General features: G+C 38.8%; 1 protein-coding gene across 2 annotated transcripts in view; it reads left to right on the top strand.

Annotated features, from left to right (window-relative positions):
* Positions 1-17,706, top strand: part of LOC109959527 (seizure protein 6) — an 87,649-nt gene extending 69,943 nt beyond the window's left edge. The window contains exons 6-18 of one of the 2 annotated variants that reach the window (XM_020598975.1): positions 299-467; positions 2,174-2,340; positions 2,432-2,626; positions 3,478-3,616; positions 11,191-11,387; positions 12,161-12,355; positions 13,371-13,562; positions 13,753-13,947; positions 14,703-14,741; positions 14,846-14,954; positions 15,040-15,136; positions 15,873-15,946; positions 17,677-17,706. In XM_020598975.1, the coding sequence (XP_020454631.1) occupies positions 299-467; positions 2,174-2,340; positions 2,432-2,626; positions 3,478-3,616; positions 11,191-11,387; positions 12,161-12,355; positions 13,371-13,562; positions 13,753-13,947; positions 14,703-14,741; positions 14,846-14,954; positions 15,040-15,136; positions 15,873-15,899 (1,721 nt within the window). In that variant the 3' untranslated portion in view covers positions 15,900-15,946; positions 17,677-17,706. Of the gene's footprint in view, positions 1-298; positions 468-2,173; positions 2,341-2,431; positions 2,627-3,477; positions 3,617-11,190; positions 11,388-12,160; positions 12,356-13,370; positions 13,563-13,752; positions 13,948-14,702; positions 14,742-14,845; positions 14,955-15,039; positions 15,137-15,872; positions 15,956-17,676 lie in introns of those variants that run through there. The other variant, XM_020598974.1, reaches the window with a different exon arrangement.
* Positions 17,707-21,062: the final 3,356 nt, after the last annotated feature.

Consider the following 21,062-nt stretch of genomic DNA (forward strand, 5'->3'; position numbering starts at 1 on the left):
ATCTCCCAGTCCCAGCCTTTCTCCATGCCTGCCTGCAGCTGCTCTGAACTGATAGTGTTAGTGCTGCTGTTTTGCTGTTCTCTTTTCAAGTCCATCACACACACAGTCACATACTTTTAGACCCAGGTGAGCTACCAATTGTAGCCCAGCCACAGTCCACTGGATATTGATGCAATCTATGCTCAGACAGGGACTTTTCTCCAAAACCCCTACCAGAGTTGTTGTCATTACTTTTCCCAACTAGACCTACCCTCCAACTCTTTGTCTTCTTGCTCTCACTCTCTTTCTTCTCATGTAGCATCCTGTGGGGGGATGATAAAAAATGCCACCTCCGGTCGAATTGTCTCTCCTGGTTTCCCTGGCAACTACAGCAACAATCTGACATGCCACTGGGTCCTGGAGGCCCCTGAAGGCCACCAGATTCATATTCACTTTGAGAAGGTGGCTTTGGCAGAGGACGATGACAGGTGGTGTATACACACTGCTAAAATCAAATTGAAAAAAAAATGCAGAGAAAGGGTGTGACTGCAATTTGTGTGTGTATCTTCAACTAATAGCTGGCACTGGGACTTCAAAACTCATTTTCTGAATAACTGTGCCTGCAGCTAGAACATTTAAGTAGCTCTAACTAACTTCCACCCTCTAACTTTTGACCGTTAAAGAGTGAGTGAGAATCAAAACAAACTCAACCAGTATCCCCTCCTCTTCTCCCTCCGCTGCTCTTTGCCCCAGTGATCACTACAGCCGGAGAGAGACTCGGCAGACATGTAGCTCAGCAGTAATAAGTGGCTCCAGGACTAATGTGTATGGAATATAGAGCCTATAGAGCCAGTGGATTTTGGTGGCATTGCAGTGACATGGGCCCTTTTTCATGCCTAAAGTAGTAACACAAGCAAATTATACAGAGGAATATATTTTCCTTGTTATATTGATACAGTATTATCACATCACATTCAATTTTACATAATTGATAAACATAACATTGCAAGGTAACCGTGAGTTATATGTGAACCAAGAGAAATAACATTACGCTTAGTTGAACAAACTCCCTACTTTTTTAGTTGTGTTGATGCTGTAAATTTGAACAGCTTCTTACTAAAATGCTACATGGACTGCTGTGTTATGTCCGACATAAATGAACTACATGGTCTGGACCAAAACCGATCAAAGATTTGCAAACGGAGCAAAATTTCTTCATTTGCTAATCTGAGAAAATGCACTGGTTTCTGCTAACTGGACAACACTAACTTTGGAACGACTCCAAATTACAACCAGAATAATTCAGTATAAAGCTACAATATTGAGATGCAAACAGTGCTGACATATACAAGTTAGTTGGCTACTTATTACTTATCTAAAAGGAAGAAACACAGCTGCACCAAATTTTAGTCCTTTGGAGGATTTTAATGCTCTCCATCTCCGACATGCCAAACCATTGTTAACTCTGGTTTGCCTTTCTTTGTCACACTCGAACATGACCTCTTGGATCCAACAGGTCGGTTCCCATCCTGGGTTGTACCAGTACAGGGAGCCTCCACAGTCCATCTTTGAAATGAGTCTTAGTGGTTTGAAAATTGTATCTTATAACCCCGGATCATTGGGGACGTAGAAGAAGTGTGGTGTGGATTTTAACAACAGTGGCCCCAGAGGGAAAGAAATAAACACAAGGCCTGATGATAGCAGAGTGGGGTGGGGTGGGGGGTGGGTTAGTACAGCAGGGCAAAAACACTTCTAGACAATTTTTACTTGATTTATCTGAGTTTGTGCTAAATCTCAGTTAATGCAGCTTTAAAACCCTCAAAGGCTATAAATAACCACAATCTTGGGGGAGTGACAGATGAATCTGAAAGGACCTTTTATCATTATAATCCCTTAACAGTGTTCTATCAAGCGAATGAATTGAAGGGACTACAGAAGGTAGTGAGAGGTAGGAAACCACAAATGCATTACATTTTTCTTAACTGAGTCACACAGCTATCGTCACACATGGCCATTCACCTCATTACCAAATGGTGGAGAATGTTATCACAAAGTTATTACAGCCACCTTTGGAACAATGAGCAGCTCTCAGATAGCTTGTACCTTCTTTTACCTTTCCAGACTCATTTAGGTCTCTTTTAATACATTTTCCTTCTCTCTCTCTCACTCTGTGTGTGTGTGTGTATTTTTTTAGGCTGCTGATTAAGAATGGGAACAATATAGACTCTCCCCCAGTGTATGACTCCTATGAGGTAGAGTATTTGCCCAATGAGGGTGTGCTCAGTACTGGACGTTACCTGTTTATAGAGTTCACCACAGATGGGACAATGACTTCCACCGGTGCAGCCATCAGATATGAAGGCAGGCTCATCATGAATACTGCAGGGTTTGCTAACATACAACAATATACTTCTCACTTATGTTTAATGCAATGCACCCTTTGCCTCCACAGCTTTTGCAAAAGGAATGTGCTACGAGCCCTTTGTGAAGTACGGCAACTTCAGCAGCAGCGATTCTACCTACAGTGTGGGTGCAGTAGTTGAATTCTCATGTGACCCTGGCTATACGCTAGAGCAAGGCTCCGTAGTGATTGAATGCGTGGACACACAAAACCCACAGTGGAATGAGACCGAGCCAGCCTGTAGGGGTAAGTCAACACATTTCCCCTGCGTGATATTAAATCTTTAAAAAAATGTCCTTCCACTGGAGAAGAACTTAGACCCAGATATGAGTGACCTAAAGACCCAAAGACCCTTTCATCATCAACCAAATCAGTGCTAGAGTTAGTGAAGTCTTTTTATTCAAATGTTAAATACATCGGCAGTTAACTATATCTTCCTAAAAATGCTTTAATCTGATCCATGAATAATTTCCTCTTAAAACTTTAGCATTTTTTGGGACAATTGTAGTAGAGAAACAGACAAGAACTAAAACGAGGTTGGGTAGGGTAGGTAGGTATGAAATATGACAAAGGCAAACTTTAGAAGTGCTTAAAATTAAAAGCATACAACAGCTGGCCTAGGATTAAGACTGCCACAGTGCACAGTCTCTTCCCACACACCAAACACTGACCTTACTCACAGTCTTTGATGCCTAGATGGTCATTCTGCCACACGGTGAAATTGCTTTCTAAAAAGCTCTCCAGTAATGCTAGATATGAGAAAATTAAGTTTCTGCTCCTGTGGGTCATGGTCACCAAGCTGTTCAGTGGTAGTGTGCAGTTTTACAAGATTCATGTCAAGGAGCCTGCACATTCGATTTCAGCTGTGTTTTATTTAATATTAAACATGGTCTCATCCTATGTAGTCAGTTGTGTATCAATACATATTTTTAGTTTCTTTTCACCGAGTTACCTGTGTATTACACATGGCAGGATATTTACTCTGCCTTCATTTACATGTTAAACTCATTTTGTTTTCATTATTATACTTGGCATCTGTTACAATACATATAGATATAGATTACTCGGTGTCAACCTGAGGTGTTTGTGTGTTGCAGCTGTGTGCAGCGGGGAGATCACAGACTCTGCTGGGGTGGTGTTGTCTCCTAACTGGCCTGAGGCCTATGACAAGGGCCAGGACTGCATCTGGGGTGTTCATGTGGAAGAGGACAAAAGGATCATGCTTGACATCCAAGTGTAAGAGAATGCATTCAAGTTTAACACTAGAAATCACATAGGGGGGTCAGAGAGGACGTTAGGTTGACATCAGGCTGTTTAACACTCCCATCTCCTGACACAAACACATAAGCGCTATCAGTTTCTTTCTCATCTATCCTCTCACTCACAGACACAATAAGACATGCACTTGGGGAAGTGTTTCAGTGGTTGCAGTCACTAATTAGATTTTTTTCCATCCGCTACATTAAGAATTCTGTGTAGCTTCCAGCTCGCTCTCTGACCAGATTAGCCAGTAAGCTTCTCTGCTCCCACTTCCCTGGTGTGTGTCTCAGAGTTGGCTTTGAAATGAATACGCTCTGGCAGTGAACTACTCTGAGCCACTTATCAGCCACTCCCAAATGTAATACAACGCACACACATGAACACACTCAACACACCTGCACACAGATATCAAAATATACGCATGCACACGCAAATATAGAGACACTGAATTTCTCTTTAACCCATCACTCTCACTGTAAATGGATGTCCCCTCCACCATGCACACATACACGCACATGCAGCACACCTCTGTTTTTGCTGTTATTGTTAGTGTAAATCACTGCCTTGTTTATTCATGGTACATTGAATATTTCTTTAAAAAGCAAAACTATTTAAATGTGTGCACAAGAGACTGCATCTCTGTTTGCCTATTATATATGGATAAATCTGTTTGCCCTACATGATTCCCACAATATTTCAAAGAACATGCATCCTATAGAGAGCACAAAAAACTACAAGATAAATGATTTGTGTTATTGCCTGAAGCACTTGCACACAGGAGGGCATAGAGAGGTTAAAATTAAACCAGCGGGAGCACCGCCTGAGGTTGTAGAAAAACAGCCACTGACTAATCTCAGTCCGAGGCTATTGTTAACTATTGGTCACAGTGGTCATTTAGGCATGCTAGCATTTCCTCCCCTCAGTTTTTATGCTTGGATTTCCATATTCATTCATTCTTGCCTTATGAACAAATATATATTTCTGAACAGTCTGATGAAGGTTTACTTATAACATGAGATTTGGATGCTCTGCAGACAAATCGCAATCCACGGTAGGAGACACTGAAAAGCCATTTTTATTTTTGGCATTTCCTAGTTCCTTTGGGCACTCACGAGGGAAAAACACATTTTTTTCTTTAACTGATCAGTTTTTTTTAATTGAGCTTCTACCAAATGGTTGGCATGTCCCTTTACACCTCAGCATATGTGAAAGCGAAAAACAGAAATATTCAGGCTTTTAAACTGAAAAATGACTAGGGATAAGTGAATAAACAATGCTTATTTTAAAAAACTAATAAACTAATGGGCATATGTAGACAAGAGTTCCTGCAGGGAAATCTGTTGTTGAGCTATTTGCTGTGCACATCTTTGGGCAGAACATGCACCGCCCCTGTGATCAGACTGAGAGGGTAGGTAGCCACAACCGTTATTGTGTTTGAAATTGCACCAAAAGTTATCTAAATTAATTTCATCTTACTGTATACTGTACATTGGAATCACATTAGATTAGACAACATATTTTTTAGATATTGCTGAATTCATTCTACAAATTAAAAACAAACTGCAGCATAGAGTCAGTAGAGGGTTTGGTGGAAGTGTGGATGGTTTCTGTGGTGGCTCAGATTTGTTGCCCATTGTATGGCCACAATACATGCAGTGCCCCAAACCGTATATCTCTGGCTTACATGCACCAATATACAGTAGTGGAAGAAGTACTCAAATTGTTTACTCAAATAAAAGTAGCCTTCAGTGTAATAATACTCTGATACAAATGAAAGTCCTGGATTCAAAATATTACTCAAGGTAAAAGTTAATTGTAACTAAAGTTATCAAATAAATATAGTGGAGTAAAAAGCAGAACATTTGTCTCTGAAATGTAACAAAGTCAAGGTATGAAGTAGCAAAAAATGAAAACACTCTGGTAAAGTACAGATACTTCGAATGTACTTAGTCACTTTCCACTTCTGCCGATATATAACCCATCACTAAAATATTTTCCACGGAGGGTATCAATAATACACAGTGACTGAATACCACACTGGGGTTTGCGTTTACCTCCCTCGCTGTTCTTTTGTTGTAGTTCTTTTTGTTGTCTTGTTGTTGTAAGACTCAATGACTAATGCTTGATGTTGAGAGTCAGCCAGTGCACCTAGTGTTTAAAAAATCTGCACATTTTTTCCATGCAGAAGTAAATGTCCTAGTTTATCTCAGTGTTGAGCGTGCACGGCCTTCATGGCAGTAAAAAGCCACAGCCTCTCTGATCACTGCAGACTCTTCATTAACCTCAAGTCTGGTCTGCACAGCTTGAGAACAGCATTCCTAAAGGTTTGGTCATCATGTAGATTATGTGTGTTTATTTGTGTGCACGTTATGCATGTTGAAGTGACAAAATCTTCTTGTGAATGAAAGCTGTCTCATTATAAAGGTGGGGAGACATGTTTCCACATTAATTAGAATGTTTTCTGTATTATTATTCATCACCGTGCCTGTGCTGGCAATTAAAGAGGAGCAGTGTGCATAATGAGGGCTGTTTAATTAATTTAAGCAAAACAGGAGGGCTGGCTCTTTGCTAATTAGCATGGAGCATTGCTTGAGCAAGGACCAGAGACAAGAGGTTACAGCTGATATCACCACCTGTGAAACACAACAAGGTAAACAATTAACATGTGGATTTTGGCATTCAGACTATACTATACTGAGACATGTGTTTCAATGCTACATGATGAGAAGGTATATTTCATAGTGGCAGTGATGTTTTTATCAGTTTACTGAGCAGGACACTTTTAGACTGTTTAGGTTGAACAGACAGAGCCCTCTTGTGGAGACTGTGAGCATGGCATGCCATCTGCAGGTGTAAGTGCCTGGAAACTAAATGGTTATTTGGATTTTAACAAAGAAACCTTTTCACTGAGCAGAACAATTTAAATGTCACATATGTGCATGAGAGGATGAGGGAGGCTGCCTTTTGAAATCTTGACACTGAAAGCTATTTCCATTCTGTTAGAGTTACTGGAGATTTGTTGGGTGCTTTAGGCTTGACTTGACTTGTCAGTGAAGGTGACAAAAAGTCTAGAGGCTTGTATAAAACACAGCTGTCACCCCCCCCCATCTGCAGACCTGAGCCAGTGTCATTGGCATACAGAGCAGTTTTCAGAAATTCTCTAAAAGTCCTTTTTTCAAACTGCCCTGGAATTCTGCAAAGGCCTCAGCCATGTCGGTGAAGGTGATATTTAATCCAAAGCAACAACACTAAACAAGTATTGCCAAGTATTGGTAAAATAGGCTTCCTTTTCCATTTAAAAACTGAAAGGGTTCAAGCCAGTCACTGTCACCATTCTGATATCTTTTTTGGTTATTAACTGTTTAAGACTCACATTTAAACAGTGACATTTGTGGCTGTTAAAACTGTACTCTAACAGTAATCTGGTAAACATTAATGATACTCTAAAACTTGAGGAAAAGACTGACATTGTGCGAGAGGCGGAGTCCATCCTGGACACGCAGACAAACAACCACACACACTCACACTCACTCCTACGGATTATTTAGAGTCACCGATCAACCTAACCTGCATGTCTTTGGACGGTGGGAGGAAGGTGGAGTACCTGGAGAGAACCCACGCAGGCACAGGGAGAACATTTATTTATTTAAAGATTATTTCTCAGTTCACAAAACAGGACCGGGTGTGACTAGTTTTCATGACTGGAAGAGAAATATTTAGAAAGCAGCCAGGTGGGCTGACATTTGGGTGAAGTGACTGCCAGGTTGCTAGATACAGTAGAAGGCAGCTGAGTGGACTGTAGTGACTCACTACAGACTGCTGCGTAGCTGCTGATTGTTTGGCGTTGTTTTGTGTTGGCACCAGGGTTTGAATAGACTTCAAGCAGACAGTGGAGTGAATAGAAGGGGCCAATGGGAAACTATAAAACCGAGGTTGACTGCAGCACTCTTGATAAGTTGGAGTGACTGGGAAGACTATTTAAGAACCCAGACAGGAGGAGAGGTTACAGTGTGTCAAGTAGTAAAGCATGTAATTTGCTAATGTTGTGGACTATAAATCTGGTGTTTTCAGCTATGATTGTAGTGTTGGCCTTGCACCTTGTCTAGCACGTGACCAAAATTCTTGAGGAGTAGTATGATTGTGGCTTTGTTAGTTGTGAAAAAGTAATGTGTAATGTTAAGGTGGATATTAGACAGAGATGTGCATCTAAGTTTGTCTGAAGGACAGAAGCAAAGTTTAGTAGTAGCAGAAGTTTGAGGGATGAATGTGCCAAAATATTTTGCAAGAGAGGTCCAAGATCCCTCCATTACACAGAGGCACAGCTCAGGCTTGAGCTGCTTTCACATCTGATTAAAACAAAGCCAGCAAGCAGATTTCACCCACGTAAGAAGTGCAAAAAGATGTTTGTAGTACACGATTATCAGGAAAGGATGAAAATCAACAGTAGTGCCGTTGAGCTCTTTCACCATACCAGATTAGTGAAATGAGCTAAAGAACATTGTGGTGTTGATAAGATAACAGCAATGTGGAGCAGATAGTGAAATTAAGCACTAGACCCATGTGAAAGACGAAAAAAGAAATGCCCATATTCTACAGTAAAGAAAAGAAGAAACGAGTCGCTACTTAGCATCACCATGACCCTGGAGAAAACCTGTACTGCATGGTGCATGAAATACTGTGTAATGACAGGGTGGATGGCCTTGTTGACATCAGCAGTATGTGTGTGAAATGTGGAGACAGAAAGAAGACGTAAGCAGTTTGCTGTGAGGTTTGTCCGACTTTCCTGAGAGACACCCCATTTATTTTACAGACAGAGTAAGATGAGATTCTGTCCAATCCTGCAGAGGGCCCTGAACCTGCAGGCAAGATAATACTTCTCTTAAAAATATCCCTAAATATTGCCTGTACCTCACTGTGTATGCAGGGTGTGTCTTGATCATGGACATAAAATAGGACATTCATTGTTTTTTCAGATAATTTCCATGTTTTTTTAACACAAATATATCCTTAAGAGGCACTAGGTATATGCATTGTCATTCCTGTCACTTCTATCAGCTGCTGGTTGTTAGAGAGCACAGAGGTGTAAATTGTGCCTGTAGTTCACCAGCTAACCAGAGGGAGTACCTTGTTACTCAGCACCTCATTTATCTCGCATTCACATAGCTGGCATCTATTATTTGTGTCTGTCGGCACAAGCTAGAATTCAGTTTTTTCCAAATTTTACCTCTAGCACTTTGCACAAACAGACAAAATTTGTGTTGTTGCCTTTAAATTTTGCCTTTGGGGACAGTGTGGCCTCAACCTGTGGTCTGTGAAAATATACCTTGTGGCTCTAATTATGTAAGCTTATGGTTAATGCTGATAGTCTGGGTTCCTAGTCTGAGTGGGTGCATTTTGCTGATTTTGACTGCAGCCCATTTCTCTCAGATGTAATGTGGGAAGTCTGTGGGGGGAGGTTGTGAATAAGAGATGGAGGAGATGTAAACAGACTCGCGGTCATTTGTTTCCTTCCTTCATCATGAAACTGTGGTATTCAGAGATAAAGCGGCCCCATCACAGATGCCTACCACTGTATTTGTTCTAACAGAGCTACAAAAATGTAGTTAGTCTGTGTGTATTTAGATCTCAGGTTCAGTGGTCTAGCCTTGTGAGATCTGATGATCAATTTGAGAATGTCAGACTAATGAGGAGAAAAGGACGGGGGGCTAGCATGTCAGACAGGTGAGTCGATACAGCGAGTTCACGAGGCAGTCAGTTTGAACACTGGTGAGAGCTCTTGGTAAAGCATTCTTTAGGACTTCCATCATAAGACCCCTTGTCTTTATTCAAATTATCTTTAAAACATTTGCATGTGAGATTTATTTTTACTACTCTGGTAAGGATGTGTGATTGTATTTTATTGTTGCCTTATCATTTCTATTCATACAGGATATAGGATATATGTTCACCCAAATATTTTGACTTTGCAAATTTTGCTGACTGATTCTCTGCATTTTACATTTATATTTATTCTCTCAGACTTTGTGACTAATCCATGACCTTTAAATTTTGCACTGCATGTTTCTCACATTTTCTGCAGCCATATTGCTGAATTGAAATGTTTGCATCATGTGCCTCTTTTTCTGTTTAGGGCTTTTAACTATGATTTTCATGGTTTTAAATTTGTGTGTTTGTTGGTTCATATAACTGACATTTAAAATCTCTCTGCTAATATTGACTGTCCTGTGATCTCACAGATTTGAGTCACCCGTTTCCATATATGGTAGTATCTCTGGTGTATTATGTGTATTTCATTTTATCTCTGAACAAGCCAATATCTGCTAAGAATGTAATTCCTGGCTATGAACTACAGTGACTGCATCAGCACTTTGAATGCGCTGCTCTCTGCCTTTTTCTGTGTGCCCCACTAGGAGTGCATTTGCAGGAAATTCAATCTGAGAAAAGAAAATTTGGATCCCATGTTTATTTATTTGACAAATATTTAGATTTTTCAACTTGACCAGTTATACCTACAGACATTGTCTGGAAAGGGATCACAGCTCAATATGACTTGACAAAATGGATATGTTATAAGAGTTTCAGTAAATAAATGAAAAAAACTGACAGATTATTTGAGACAAGGGTGTGATTATAACTACAGCTGACAGAGAAGTTAGAAGTATGACTTTCAGGCAATGCAATTTGGTACCATTTTGGCAAAAAACTAGAATAGCTTGTACATTTGCTCAGTTGCTTGATCATGCACATTAAATATTGTCAGAGTTTATGTAGGAGTCGGATGATTCATAGCTCCAAATGCATTGTCCTACTCGCACCACGTGTGAAGGATGGCACTGTGCTATTATCATTGCTCTTTTCAACACAGTTTATCATGCAGCCAACTTGCTCAGCTATTTTGACACCCACTTTAAGGCACATAAAGAGCAACTAGTTTTCCCTGCTTATTATATCAGCAGGGAACTACAACTCCTCTGACTCATTATTTTAATTCACCATTCCATGTGTGTATGTGAATAAATGTCAAGCTTTACTGATGCTCTATAAAGAGGGCAATGAAATATGAAAATGGAAAATGGAAAAGGTTAATGCATTCTTAAGTTAATCACTGACAGTAAAGATTCTGTCATACTGTGGCTTGGCTGCATTGTGTTGAATTTATATTAATAGGATGGAGTACTAGGCAACATTTAGATGTTAGGACTACTTAGTGGATATTTACTTCCTCCTTTATTTCTAGTACATTTAAGTACATATTCATGAGAGCAATGTGGGAGGCAAAGAGACACATCATGAATTATTTAGTGTTTACTTCACATCTTATCTGTCCAATATAAACAGAATTGATATATTCAAAGTACAGCTGACATAGCATTTGTCAGCTTTTGCTTTTATCAGCCAAAGAGTCACTTAACTGTTAAGTCTCTGAGCAAAATACACAGCCAGCACACATAATCACAGACATGAGACAGTTGGTATAGCTGTATATGAAATCCTCCATTCAAATCATTAGGAGGACATATGCAGTAAATGCTGTTTTCTATCTATCCCAGTCTCCACTTGGGTAAGAATGACCTGCTGACCTTCTATGATGGCGATGACCTCACAGCCAACATCCTGGGTCAATACAGCGGCGCACGGCCGCACTTCAAGCTCTACACATCCATGGCTGATGTCACTATTCAGTTTCAGTCAGATCCTGCCACCAACATTTATGGCTACAACAACGGTTTTGTAGTCCATTTCTTTGGTAAGATAATGATTCTTTTCTGGTTTAATATGATTAAATCTTGGTTTTTAAAAAAACATTTCATTTTCCCCCCTTGATTAATGTCAATGAATTGCAGTTACATTCTTTCTTAGAATTATACTCTTTGTATTATACTCTTTTAGTGTAAAATCACCTTTCAAGACAGACAAGAAATAAAAAGACAAGCATGGAATATACACTGTTATTCATACTAGAACCCTGCAGGCTAAAAAAGTGTCTATTTGTTCCTCTTTCTCTTTGTTTTGCTGTGCCTCTGTCTTCTGGCTTATCCCAGGTGCACAACATTAGATAACAACCACAAACACAGAAGCACAATAATGGGGCACACTTCAACATCAGCTGGTTTTGCCCAGTGCTTTATGTTCTTGGCCATGTATTCTGCAGTTAGGGAGGCACAGATTGACTGGTGCCAAACTACATGCTGTGTTCCTCCCAACAAACATCACAAGCTTCTATTTACATTTTCCTCTCTAACTGCTGCTATTTAGTGTGCACAGAACTGAAAACTGTGCAGTCATATTCATTCCCTGCACATGAAGTTGTTACATATTAGTGCTGTGATTTCCTTGAGTAACACGTGTCCCTTTACAAACTAGATTCTGTACAACAAATGAAAATGTAATGTTTATGCAAAAAAAGTGTTCCCAGTACCAATGTCTTTCTTCACTGTGCTCACCATTATTAATTCCCCATTTCCCACCCTGCCTACCAACATAATGCAACACCAATTGCTCCATGCCCAACACCAACAGAGGTTCCGAGGAATGACACCTGTTCCGAGCTGCCGGAGATCGCAAATGGTTGGAAGAGCACTTCCCATCCTGACCTAATCCACGGTACCGTCATCACCTACCAGTGCTACCCTGGCTATGAGCTGGTAGGCTCTGAGATCCTCATGTGCCAGTGGGATCTCACTTGGAGTGGTGATGTGCCAAGATGTGAGGAAGGTGAGAGGACGCACACCGAATCAGACAGTTTCTCCATTTGAGCACACTGGGAAATCAAGTCAAATCAAATCAAATCAAATGTTATTTGTATAGCGCCAAATCACAACAAAAGTCATCTCAGGACACTTTACCGACCTTACTGTTATCAATATTATTACATAGGGAAAACCCAACAAATCCCCCTTGAGCAAGCACTTGGTGACAGCGGGGAGGAAAAACTCCCTGTGAGAGTAAGACATCATATACTTTGTGAATCCTCTGGCTTGCATCGAGAGCCAACCAGGCAATAAAATCAAGCTCTCACTCTAAAAGTGAGTTTACTCTGTGCACGCATTATGCAGATTTCTACAGTCTGTTGGTCACTAGTTTCAGAACAGCTGTTTAGCATGTTTAGCATGCACACTGTCATAATCTCAGCTGAATGTAAACAAAATCATCTCGTGGCAGATAAACTTTAATGATAGCCCATAACTGACTGCAGTGTAACTCATAAAGGAAGCAAACTAATGAAAAGACACCAAATGTACAAACATATTCAAAGCCAACTGGTATGGAAAAGAGAGTTTTATTTTAAAGCAGCTAATTCAACATTGATCCACAAGTAGAAAATATTCTGATGCCAATTGGCAGCAGTTGTCAAACCCCTATAAATGTGTGTCAGTGTGTGACTGTTTTTGTTGATGCAGACATCCTTTCAGCTGTCTAATATTACTTGGCATTTTGCCTGTGACCTTCTTTCGTAGCAGTGGTTGCATCTGTGATTTGTGAACTTAAAATGCCTTTTTTCCATAAGTGACTACAATATTTTTACATTTGGTTTCCTCCCTGTAATTAGAATATGTCAACATGTTCATTTAGCAATTTTAATTATTTTGTGGGGCATCAACTAGATCTTTGACATAATGTGTCATGCTAGAAAAGTAAAATAATAACTATATGAATATTATTTTTACTTTCTTAAAGTTTTGGTTTACTGCTACCATTGCTATCTTCATTTGTTTTTGTGATGGTCCAGTTATGACATGTCAGGACCCTGGAAATGTGCCACACAGTCGTAAAGTGATCACAGGAAGCCGCTTCACCATTGGATCGACGGTGCAGTTTATCTGTAATAAAGGTTACATCCTGTCTGGAAGCAGCCTCCTCACCTGCTACAGTCGAGATACTGGCACGCCCAAGTGGAGTGAAAGACTGCCCAAGTGTACCCGTAAGTCGCATACACACACACACACACACACACGCACACACGCGTTTCTTGGGTCCCAGTGTTGACTGGCATGAAGTTCAAAATATTCATGTCTGTGTTAATGTGCCTGTTGCTATAATGCGTTAATGTGCGTGTCCCTGCTGATGCATAAGAATATGTTTGTGATATGAGACATTATCCTACCCCTCAGCTGAGAAGTACGAGCCATGCAGGAACCCTGGCGCTGCCTCTATTGGTGTGCAGAGTTCTGAAAAAGCCTTTTACCAAGCAGGAGAGACGCTCACCTTCTCCTGCCACTCAGGCTACGAGCTGCGGGGTGAGGCTACCATTTATTGTATCCCTGGACACCCATCACAGTGGAATAGCACTCCCCCTGCCTGCAAAGGTAAAACACGCCCACACACTGTAGAAAACAATATATGTTATCACAGTATTTAACATTTAAAGCTTCTCTACCTAATGTATTTTCAGCCACTAGAGGGTATAGTGAAAATCAAAACAAGCACACCATAAGGCGCTCCTCACTGCTCTTTGCCCATCCCGTCATGTCCTGTTTCCTGGTGACAATGTAAACTATGGGTGCCTGGGTTAGGATTAGACAACCTGTACAAAATGCAGCCTTCTGTCTGAAGCTAGTTTTAGCTAACAAATAAATTTGGCAATCCAGCAGGATAGTCTGATAGGATTAGGAAACTAAATAATAACTTAAAAAATGTATTACAGTAGCTGTAACTCCTGAACTTAGAACAAGGACAGAATAGGTTAGGATTACATAGAGGATTACAGCAAAAATATATCAAAAAATTGATAATTTTAAGGATGTTACCATTAGTGTGCTATATGTAAAATAGAAGGCTAGAAGGCAAAACGAAAGTTTCTTTATTGTTGTTTCTCTTTTGTGTGATTCTCCCCCTTTCTTTGTGTCAGAAAATGTGAAATAAGAGCAGAATGACTGTGGACAGTAGAGAGATGTGGCACTGATTTGTCAGATACTGTGTAAAATTATTGTAAATATAGCAATTATAGCCGATTGATTTTGTGGTTGTTAGTGAATGCAAGGACTTTGTAATTTAAACTCTGTGGCATGTACTACACAAGTTTGGTCCAAATGCTGACTGAACTCCAATTATGTCTTTGTAGCATCGTCAGCGCAATATATGAATGAACGCAGGCTAGATGGTAGGTTATGTTTCAAAACATATTTGTACTGTATACAGATCATTCTTTTTTACTGTGTATTTCACAGAGAAAAAAAATCCTGTTTTGTGTTATTGTCCTTACAGTTGTTAACTGGGATTATGGAACGGAGGGAACCAGTATTGCCCTTGCAGTTTTCATTCCAACAGCAATAATCTTGGTGGTTGTCCTTGGGATCTATGTATACTTTGCAAAGTAAGTAATAACCTTCAAACATATTTTATTTGCAGCTAAATGAGCTTTTACAGGATGTTTCGTTTTTCTCTGTTCTTTACTCTAGATTGCAAGGAAAGTCTATCAGAATGCCAACATCCTCTCCTCCCTATGACAACATGACAGAAGAGTCAGCTTTTGACAACCCAATGTATGAGAGCGGAGTAAGTACAGATGTCATGAGCATGCAAGACGTGGATTCTCACAATACCAGTGTGCTGTCCTGATCCTTTCCCATCTGGCTGGCATCCTGTCATCATCTCATGTTTCACCAGCAGAGGGCATCCTCCACATCATCCTTCCTCATCGTGTCATTCATCCATGACAGCTACTGGTCTTAGCTGTTGATGTAGAAAAATACTGCATAAAGAAAGGGCACATTCCCTCACCCCCCTCTGAGGTCAGAGGTCCTTACATACAGTAATTCCCTCCTATCAGTGTTATATAAGTGTGTGTTTTTGTAGGGTGCAATCACACCAGATGTGTAAATGCATATCTAGGGGTCTGAACTGCTCTGTACAAATGAAACTGTGATTTTCTCTTTTGTCTTCTGCATTAGTCATTCATAGATATTATTCATTTCAAATGAATAACTCTCATACATATACTGTACCAAAGGTGTGACTTTAGCATCAAGGGAGGCTCCACTTTGTCAGTTAAGATGAGTCAGTCACAGAAATTATGCTATTTTATTATTTTATTATCATTTTTAAAGTCTTTGTATTTAACCTGTTCAGTAATTGTAAGCTTTCTCTGTATCTTCTAACATTTAGTGTCCAACTGACTGACAAGTCACATAGATATACTGTATATTGGTCCTCTCTCATTCATGATTCGTTTCATGTACTGCTCTCAGTTGTGACTGGAGCATCCTCTCACCATTTCCTCCTGCTCCTTCAGCACTGGCAGGCTCATTCTAGATTCTAAACCCTGGCACTCTGTCCACTTTGGCTGTAATGCAGAACAACTATGAGGTGAGATGATCTTCTGACGCTGAGAACATGTCTCACTTGCTGTCCCCCAACACTTCAGCCATATACTTTTCACTGCCTTTCCCAACCTGCAGTACAGTCTGATATAGTCTCACTGCAGAGCATCAGTCTGTGCCACATTTTTGTATTTGCAGACTACACTAAATACATATATAGAACCAGTGGTTGGTGCACTAATTAGACGCAGTCTAATAAGAAATACAAATCATGCTTGTTTAGAATCATAAATCCATAAAGGATTAAAGAAAATAAGTTGTTTTTTAATAAATCACTCCTCTCTCCCTGCAGATAATATTTAATTCCTTAATGGTATGTTTTCAGGTTAAATAACAATTGTGTGTCTATGTTTGTACAATAACACCTGTCACATGCACTCTGTTCATATTTAGCAGCACCTTACTTTAGGGTATAATTACAGATTATTTTGTCATATTTTAATCACACAGGACTGAAGTTGATTGAAGTTACCCATCAACACATGGGTAAAATAATGCATGCAGAAAATAATGAATAATTTGAAAAAGACTAATAAGTGTTATTATTTTGAAATTACACCACAAAGGGCACAGATACCATTGATACAAGAAGAACGAGTTTGTCAGTCACTGGTTAAACTTTTAAAGATAACACTTTTGATAATAAATGGTAATGATGGTTAATAAACATCCACCCTAAAGTAAAGTACCAGCATATCCTGTAGTAACTCTTCTCATAATGCCATTGTTTTTGTTTTTGCCATGTTCAAAGTGAACTGTTTTATGTTCTTATTTCAAATGTAATAAAACACTATAGATTGCAAATAGATCTACTATAAAGTACATTTTCTCATCTAAACTCACACAGTTCTTTTTGTGTGTATGTCAAATTAGAAAGACATCATTAAAAATAGAAACAAATTTGTATTTGTGGTAATATAGCTAATATAGCTAATATAGAACGAGTACATGAAATTAAATTTCTAGGTGTCATAGTTGATGACAAATTCTCCTGGAAATCTCATATCAGATATGTTCAGCACAAAATAGCAAAAAACATATCAATATTGGCAAGGGTTAGATATATTTTGGACGGGAAAGCACTATGCATTTTGTATTCTTCATTGATTTTACCATACTTAGAGTATGGTGTTGAAAACTGGGGAAATACATACAAAAGCTCACTTCAACCATTGTATATATTACAAAAAAGAGCGATAAGAATTGTGCATAAGATGGGGTATAGGGATCACACCAATTTAGCTTTCATACAGTCAAAATTGTTAAAATTTGATGGAACATTGTGGGTGTGGTGTATGAATGTTAACACTTTGTAATAATTCTTTAGTATATTACTTGTGTGGTGTAGAAGATAATTATTTAAGAATGTAATTATGTAAGAATGTTAACACTCTGTTATAATTTTTTTAGTATATTACTTGTGTGGTGTAGAAGAGAATTATTTATGTAGAGATACTGCTTGCAAACCAATGATGGTAAGATGATGTCATGGGGTAGGACTGGATAAGTCTAACTTCTTCCTACTCCATTCAAGCATGTACTAGGTATAAGCAAATTGATAATGCATTTGTGGATATGTGTGAAATTATGTGTGTTGACATATTGACTGTCTTTACATGTTTGAAAGAATAAATCAAATCAAAATCAAATCAAAATATAGCAGATCCCGGTCATTATCATTCCCATTTAACTGAAATGTTTGTCTGGTCTTTACAGGACAAATGAAAAAGATTAAGAACTGCTCAAGCTTTGCCTTTTGGACCCCTCTCTGCACTGCTCTTCTTTTTCTGCAGCTGTTTTGTCCTCTCTCTCGCTCTCTTTCGTTTTTGTTTCCTTTTTTTTTCATTTTTCCCTTTGTGTGGATTACTGTAAATATGTCCTTTTTACCATGGTCAAATCTGTGAATCTGTGGGTCACCATAGTGATATTTTTATAAATTGCTGATGACCGTTGGTGATTGTATGTTTTTGAGTACTTTTTGGTGCCCTAAGCCTGCAGAAATTAGAGATAGAGGGAAATGGTGCTTTGGTTGTTGGGATCTGTTGGATAGAAATTCTCCATCACCTGATATTCTTTGGAAAATTGGCTGTTATTTCTTTTATTCCTTTGTGTGTGTGGGTCTGCTATTTGTAAATAAGCTGCCTGTCCAATATGAGTGCCTCACAACTGACTATAACCAGAGAATCACATATGAAAATGTTTGTAAATGTTTCATTTAACTTTTATTTTGCATTTGTTGTCCTGACATTCTTAGCCCTTCCTCTGTCATACACTTTCTGTTCAAGAAACAATAACAATTGATGCCAGATATTTTCCTACTAGCTGATATATGGCTCCAACTGCATAGCCTCAGAGGATTCATGTTTTCATCAGCTATGCATAACCTGTTCTTTGTTCAGTCACACTGTAATGTCTGTCTCAAAGGATAAGTAGCAATGAATTCATTTGTGTATATTCCAAAATGTGGTTGCACCTCAACATTAACGGGCCCTAAGATAAATCCCAGTGAAACCCAGTGATAACAGAAAGAGACAACATGATTTTACTTTTACCAACATAAACACCCGATTGACTTCTGTGCAGCAAATCAACAATTAAAATTCTGCTGTTTGCGAAATCAATCTTTATGTTACACATGGGTTTTTCCATCAGCTAACATTGCTGTGGTGCATCTGCTAGTGTTAACTTTGTAGATAGACCTATCTTTGTGCATATATTGTGAATATATTTTACACTCTAACAAATCTTTCTTTCAGCATCACAGCTGGTGCATCCACACCCTTGGAAACCAAATCACCTTCAAATATCTATAATCATCTGATTAATAATAAAATAAAATGTTGTTTAAAGTATTGTTGTTGTGTTTGAGTAACCTTTAGCCTAATATTCATAAAACTGCAATATGGACCTTAAAATACTCAGAAGAACACTTTTCAACTTCGTCAGGGGATAGTGGCAATATTATTGGGACCATATAAATTGAAGTTGTATCTGGTAAGTTGTTAAAACCAATTACCCCAATGTAGCAAACATGTTAAACATGTTTTAAATGAACTTAAGATTCAAGGAACAGAGCATTAAAATGTATTTGTCATACAGAAGTTGACCTCTAGATGGCAGCAAGAAAACAAGTAGAACATACAGGTGACTGTAACGTTCATATTGTATTCTCAAGTTGTATTGATGCAAAAGCATATAGTACATGAATAGTTCTACACTAGTTATGCTCATCAGCAGTGGAAGAATTATTAAGATGTTTTAAGTCGTAAAAACATTTTGTTGAAATACTCTGTTATAGGAAAAATGATCTATTCAAAATATTATGCACATATGGCAAGTATTCCTGTTAGTATCAAAATACTAAAAACTTAAAGCACCAAAAGTAAAAGTACTCATTATGCAAAATTGACCATTTCTAAACAATTTATATAACTAGTTTAGAAATATTAATGCATTAATAGATCAATTTAATGTTGCATCTGGTAGAGAAGAAGCTAATATTGATAACGTGTTGCTAGATTGTGAACACTCACACACACACAGACCAATAAGTAAAGTCTTATCTTAACCTATAACAATGCAATATAATTAATTTGTTGCTTATATTTTATATAATTAATCAGAATCTTTAATGTAACCAATAATCAGTGTTCTGGAATAAAGAATATGAAATGCTTGCCTTTGATCTGTACAGGAGTAAAAGTACATGTACTGTAACTTAAGCACAATGCTTAGCTACGTTCTGCCACTGCAGCTCATACTTCTCATTCATTTTATATTTATGTATCATTTTATACATTTGATCTCTTGCCCTTTATTAATCTTTTACAACTCTTAATCTGCCAAACGCAATACAAAAAATGGCACATTGAAAGCTTCACACAGAACAAAAGCAGCTGAAAAGGTGGGACTTATATATTCTGTGCTGAGTGTATGTTGGAGTGCACAGTACACTTCACCTCAGTACTGGAACAACCGGCCCAGGTGTAGACCATACTACCAAGCCCTCAGCCCATAATTCAGTTCCTATAAAGGGGCACACATTTGCCTGTGCAAGCAGTAGACTACCAACCATCTTCCTACATATAGCATCACTACACTCAATTAGAAAATAGCACATAATCAAGCCAGCGAAAATAAATATCAATCGATGATAAGGCTATGAACACTGTGGCAGATGCAACATGGCAGCAAATATTAACATAGACATGATATATTAATGTAAGCAATATAATTAGCACAAAACAAGTGCAGTCCAACAAAATTACAGGCTGATTCAAAACCAAAATTAGGTGCATTTTTGCACACTGCCTAATGTAAACACACAAAGCTGTGTTGCTACATTGTAACTTGCAATCAGTCCTCTTCCTTGTTACAGCCTCCCTAGAAAAAGGAAAATAACACAAGACTCACACAAACAAAAATAACCTGCAATAAAGGGAAAGGCTGTGACACTACCATAAACATGAACATGAAGACATAAACCAGCGTTGGCAATTTAGCAGTCAGCAGAGTGAAGCACTGCCTCGGCAGGTTACACATACATGTAGCTGTACAAGCGAAATAAATATCACTGCGAGTGCATCAACAATTACATTTCACTTCAGTGAGTCTGTACAGTTTTTAACAGCACCTAATGTAAACACACACACAAAACTGTGCAATGCATCAGCAGCTAGAAAGCTACTCATGACATTCTGCAGGCATTGCTCTATGCAAAGTTTTCCACGATATGACTTGGTCAAATTTCTTGGCTTTATAATGTTCAGAACTGGAAAGGTCCGGTCTACGGCTCCACGGTAATGAAGGAAGGACACTGTGGTGCTAGGGCCTCCTCTTTGGTTTTTAGTTAACGTTAGCTCATCTTTGCCTGCATTCAAACTTCAAGCATGTCTTAAAGACATAAGGGCCTGGATGACCTGTAATTTCTTACTTCTAAACTCTGACAAAACTGAAGTTATTGTACTTGGGCCTGAAAACCTTAGAAATCTGCTGTCTAATCATATAGTTACTTTAGATGACATAGCTCTCGCTTCCAGTACTACTGTGAGGAACCTTGGAGTCATCTTTGATCAGAATATGTCCTTTAAATCACACATAAA

This window comes from Monopterus albus, unplaced genomic scaffold (assembly GCF_001952655.1).
Source record: "Monopterus albus unplaced genomic scaffold, M_albus_1.0 scaffold39.1, whole genome shotgun sequence".
Taxonomy (NCBI): domain Eukaryota; kingdom Metazoa; phylum Chordata; class Actinopteri; order Synbranchiformes; family Synbranchidae; genus Monopterus; species Monopterus albus.